This window comes from Zonotrichia albicollis, chromosome 29 (assembly GCF_047830755.1).
Source record: "Zonotrichia albicollis isolate bZonAlb1 chromosome 29, bZonAlb1.hap1, whole genome shotgun sequence".
NCBI classification, from domain to species: domain Eukaryota; kingdom Metazoa; phylum Chordata; class Aves; order Passeriformes; family Passerellidae; genus Zonotrichia; species Zonotrichia albicollis.
The window spans coordinates 3,849,756-3,855,351 of NC_133847.1; the positions used below are offsets into that span (position 1 = coordinate 3,849,756).

Here is a 5,596-nt window from a genome sequence, read left to right on the forward strand (position 1 = left end):
AGCTTTTGGCTGTGGGTGACATTGCTCAAAGGGAGTGTGGAATACCAGAGGCTTTGCTCCATTCCTACTTTACTATTTCCCTCCATGAGACATCATTTTTTTACAAAATCCATTAACACAACTTTGCCTGAAAGAAATGATGGATGCCAAGGGTGATTTGCAAAAACAGGGATGAGTGAAGGGGATTTTTACACCTTTTACCAACAGTGGGCTGACATTGCTGACAAATCAAGCCAAGAATGTTTTTGCTACACAAGCCAGCGCTCTGCACTCTTTTGACAGACTGGTTTAGCTCAGGAGAGTCTCTTTTGAAACATTTGGTTTTGCAATGATGGGTCTTTTTCAGTTTTAGGGGAAGGGAAAATATGCATTTAAATATGCACTTAAATGTGCACTTAAGGACAGAGAGCAAGCCAGGAGCAGGACTAGCAGGCAGAGAACAGCCAGGTTGGGAGCACCAGACCCAGCTGGTGGTGTGGGACCAGCTGAGAAGGCGGTGTCCCAGTGCAGGATGGATGTGTCCAGCACTCAGCATCTTGTCTGGGCAAAGAATCCCACAGCCTGGCTTTATTCATCCTTATCTGTGCAAACAGTGAAAAGCACTCCTGGGAAACGCTGTTCTGGGTGAAACTTGTGGAATTCCAGTGCTGAATTCCTCTTATCCCCTCTGTGTGCATGATGAGTGCCCTGGAGGCTCACACCAGCGAGTGCTTGGAACGGGGCAGCGTTTCCTTGGAGGTCTTTAGGGACGTGGTGGTTTTTTTGCTGCCCCTGAACACTCTCCTCTTTACCTTCTCCCGAAAATCCTCCGACACGTAATAATACACAAAGGGATCAGCGCAACTATTGAAGGTGCTGAGGGCCAGGCTGACCATGTAGCTGAGGTACAGCCGGCCGTGCAGCCGAGAGCAGGGGCTGGAGTAGTGAAGCAGCAGCAGGATGTTGCTGGGAGCGTAAAAAACCACAAGAGTGACCACCATGAGGGCCGTGAGCTTGGCGGCATGGCCGTAGCGGCCTCCCCCTCGCAGGAGGACGCGCAGCACCGCGCCCGAGCTCAGCACCAGCAGCACCAGCGGCAGCAGGAAGGCGCAGGAGATCAACACCACGAAATAATAAAAGTAAAACCCATCATCGTCATGCCTGGGCAGCACATCGTGGCACAGCGTGAGGCCTGCCCCGAGCAGCGGGTAGGATTGCTGCTGCAGGGTCAGGGGCAGCGTGAGGGCGGCAGAGCAGAGCCAGACCCCGGCACAGGTGCTGGCGGCAAAGGTGGGAGTGCGGAAAGCGCGGGAGGAGAAGGGGTGAGCCACGGCCAGGTAGCGATCCACGCTGATGCAGCTGAGCAGCAGCACGGAGCAGTACATGTTCCCGTAGAACAGCGCCGTGGTGAGGCGGCACAGCCCTTCCCCGAAGGGCCAGTGGTTGCCTAGGAAGTAATAGGAGATCTTGAAGGGCAGCACGGAGATGAGCAGCAGGTCGGCCATGGCCAGGTTCATGAGGAACACGGTGGGGGCCCGGCGCTCGGCCCGCGTGGCCAGCACCCACAGGGCCAGGGCGTTGGAGGGCAGCCCCAGCAGGAGCACCAGCACATACAGACACGGGATGAGGCGCACGGTGACGGCACTGCCCAGCTGGGCACGCGTGGCCTCGGGGATCAGCAGGTAGGTGACGTTGTTGACCGTGGCCTGGTCCCCCGGGATGGCTCGGGGACAAGGGGTGACCTCTGGTGCGCTGGGCTGATCGCTGGTGCTGTTCTGGGAGTAATCTGGGAGGGGAAGGAGGCCTGTTACTCACTCAGGATGTTACACACTCAGCCTGTTACACACTCAGCCTGTTCCTCACTCAGCCTGTTCCTTATTCAGTTTGTTCCTCTCTCAGCCTGTTCCTTATTCAGTCTATTCTTCACTCAGCCTGTTCCTCACTCAGCCTGTTCCTTATTCAGTTTGTTCCTCTCTCAACCTGTTCCTCACTCAGCCTGTTCCTTACTCAGCCCTTTCCTCACTCAGCCCGTTCCTCACTCAGCCTGTTCCTTATTCAGTTTGTTCCTCACTCAGCCTGTTCCTCACTCAACCTGTTCCTTATTCGGTCTGTTCTTCACTTAGCTTGCTCCTCACTCAGCCTGTTCCTTACTCAGCCTGTTCCTTATTCAGCCTGTTCTTTACTCAGCCCATTCCTGACTCAGCCTGTTCCTCACTCAGCCTGTTCCTTACTCAACCTGTTCCTTATTCAGCCTGTTCTTTACTCAGCCCATTCCTGACTCAGCCTGTTCCTCACTCAGCCTGTTCCTCACTCAGCCTGTTACACACTCAGGCTGTTCCTTATTCAGTTTATTCCTCATTCAGCCTGTTACTCACTCCGTCTGTTCCACACTCAGACCATTCCTCGCTCAGCCTCTTTCTTATTCAGTTTGTTCCTCACTCATCCTGTTCCTCTCTCAGCTGGACACTCTGAGCACACAGCTCACCCCAAAGGCTGCTCTTTGTCTTTTCTGCTGGGGTCCCTACAACGGGGAATGTTCTGGAAAGGCTGTTGAGTGACAGGCAGAAAAAGCTGGCAGAGTTAGGTGTGCAGGAGCCACCCTCAGCCACCTCTCTGAGAACAGCTCTGATTCCTTTGCCCTGTGGTTTCCCACAGCTCACAGTGGACTGTGATGCTCTACAGCCATCAGCAGGCCTGGGAATCCAGAGAGAAATTCCCATGTACAGCCATGAACAGGCCTGGGAATCCAGAGAGCAATTCCCCTGTACAGGCCTGGGAATCCAGAGAGAAATTCCTCTGCTGGACTTTCACAACAATCTGAAGTTCTGGAGCCACTCCAGTGTGAAGTTGTGGCTCTGGGTGTATTATTAGCTGAAGATTTAGCTTTTGAGTCCTTTCTGGTTTACTGTTCCTCTCTTTTTCCTTTCTCTTTCTAGTTTCTTCCACCCCAGCTTCTTTCTTCACTATATCACCTTTGACACTCCTGCTTCAACAAGAGCCACACGAAGCTCTATCAGATCATCCTCCCATGTGAACCCATTAAAAAAAGGGATTTCAGGGATTTTACAAAGCTCCAAACACCCAGCACTTTAACAAGAGGCAGCTTTGACCCAAAGCAGACACTCACCATCATAGTCTGAGGCCAGGCAGAGTCCCCAGAGGGCCCAGCAGAGCAGGAGCTGCCTGATCCCAAGGGTGCCCATGGCAGTGCAGGGTCTGGCAGAGCCCAGAGCTGTGTGGGAGCAGCAGCAGCAGCAGCAGCAGCAGCAGAGGGACCCTGCTCACGCATTTCCTGCTCCTGCTGCTCCTTAACCCTCGGAAGGATGAGGGGATGGAGGGGCTGGCACCACTGGACACCCCCAGCGTCAGACTGGGGCTGGGAGGGGCTTGTTCACCCAGTGTGAAGTGTTTTAGGGCTGCACTTCATCCTCAGAGTGAGATGGTGGCTCAAGTGACTCATCTGGGTCTCCTTCCTGCTCCGGAATATTCCTGGAAATAACAAATGTGGGTTTTGGTCTGCACGTAAACAGAACGCAGGCAGCTCAGCCCGTGGAAATGCTGAGCATCCTCACACAGCAGAGACCTGAGTGGCTCTGTGGGCGAGCTGAGGTCTTTTCCTCAAGCCTGAGTCACAACAATTGCTGGTGCTACAAACAGGGAGAAATCCCAGGCACCAGAGCTGCAGACCACCCAGATCTGCCAGTGATTCTGGGGAGATGTTCTGGCAGTGGAAGGGTTTTAGTGTCAGCCTTGCAGCCTCCAGGTCAGGCTGGACCCTTCTGAGTTCCCTTTTATTCCTTTTTATTCCTCCTTTTTATTCCCTTTTATTCCTGGCTAAACACCACCAAGCTCCTGCACCTTTAACTACAGAGAATGCTTAAAAGTCCTCTGGTTTTGGAGGACTTTGCACTGGAAAGCAGCAGCAGGAGCACCATGACACACCAAGGGTGGGTGGCACGGAGAGGAGAAGCTTTGCTTCCCCTGATAAAGCACTGGGACAGGGAGAGCAGCTCCAGGCAGCAGGAAAGGGGCCTGCAAAGGGCACTCAGGAAGTCCCTGCTGGTAGGGAGATAATGGGGAGCTCCAGCCACTCCTGCCCCACTAAAAGCTGCTTTTCCCCACAGCTGAGCAGTCCCACCCTCACAATCCCCACTGGGCCTGGGATAAGAACCCAGAGCAGCACAGGGAGCTGCAGACAACCCAGATGATGCTGGAACAGGGCCTGGCAGAGGCAAAATGAGCCTGAAGCTCCTTTGCTGCCAGGTTCCCCCTGCTCTAACCCCCAGAGAAGGTCCCTCCTGTGCTCTGCTCTGGGAAGCTCCTAAATCTCTTGGGTAGCTGTTGTTAATTGCTGCCCTGAGATGTGCAGGGTGTCTCTGTTTCAGCCCGTGTGTCTGAATAACGAGTCCGGACTCTTCACTTTTCACTCTTGAAGTTGTTTATTAATTCTTATCTATAAATTTTTACTTTCTGCTCCGCAGGGCAGCCACAGGCACTCTCTGTGTTGTCTTTTTATACTGCAAACTACCTATAACATATTTACACTTAATTCCCAATACCCATCACCTGTGTTACTCAGTGCACTTCTACTCTAAACCAATCCCAAAGTGCCAACATCACTGCAGAAAATGGAGAAGAAGAAGAAGAAGAAGAAGGAGAAGGAGGAGAAGGAGAAGGAGAAGGAGAAGGAGAAGGAGAAGGAGAAGGAGAAGGAGAAGGAGAAGGAGAAGGAGAAGGAGAAGGAGAAGGAGAAGGAGAAGGAGAAGGAGAAGGAGAAGGAGGAGAAGAAGGAGGAGAAGGAGAAGAAGGAGAAGAAGGAGAAGAAGGAGAAGAAGAAGAAGAAGAAGGAGAAGAAGAAGAAGAAGAAGAAGAAGAAGCAGAAGAAGAAGAGGAAGAGGAGGAAGAAGGAGAAGGAGGAGAAGAAGAAGAAGAAGAGGAAGAGGAGGAAGAAGAAGAAAAAAGGCCAGACACACCCAAGTTCCTCCATCTTGTTCCCATGACCCCCATACCAAAAATCCTAAAATCTACATTTTCACCCTGTGATCATTTTATTATTATATTATTTAAACTTCTGTGACTTTCAGGTCCTCATACAAAGCTGGTAACTTGCTCCAGGGGTCAAAATCAAATCCCCAGGTGTTCTGGGCTGCGTGCCAGGGTCTCTGAGCCCCCTGGTGGGGTTCTGGGCAACCCTGTGATAATTTTATTCTACTATTTAAACTTCTGTGACTTTCAGGTCCTCATACAAAGCTGTATGAGGTCAAAATCAAATCCCCAGGTGTTCTGGGTTGCATGCCAGGATCTCTGAGCCCCCTGGCAGGATTATCATCAACTGTGGACACCCAGAGGGATGCACTGAGCTCTGACACCTAAATCCTCTCCCATGTCCTGTGTCAGAGCCCCAGTGTGGCGTGGGTCAGTGGGACAGGAGGGTGCTGGGCTTTGGGCTGTGCTCTGCAGGGAAGGAAGGAAGGACAGGAGCTGGAGCCCAGGCAGTAGGAACTGTAAATTTGGTTTGGCAAGGCGAGGAGGAGCAGCTCGTTTCTTTCTCCTCTCCTCATGAATGGCCTCTTCTGTGAAGGTTGCAAATCTGAGCCTGGCTGCTGTTTGATGAGAT

At 52.3% G+C, this 5,596-nt stretch overlaps 1 protein-coding gene across 1 annotated transcript; it reads right to left on the bottom strand.

Moving 5' to 3' along the window:
• Positions 1–567: 567 nt before the first annotated feature.
• Positions 568–3,398, bottom strand: F2RL3 (F2R like thrombin or trypsin receptor 3). The gene is made up of 2 exons (XM_074528699.1): positions 3,107–3,398; positions 568–1,765 (listed from the first exon to the last, which is right to left on the bottom strand). Exons 1-2 carry the CDS (start codon positions 3,180–3,182, stop codon positions 696–698), a joined length of 1,146 nt encoding a protein of 381 aa, XP_074384800.1. The 5' UTR covers positions 3,183–3,398; the 3' UTR covers positions 568–695.
• Between the last annotated feature and the right edge of the window lie 2,198 nt (positions 3,399–5,596).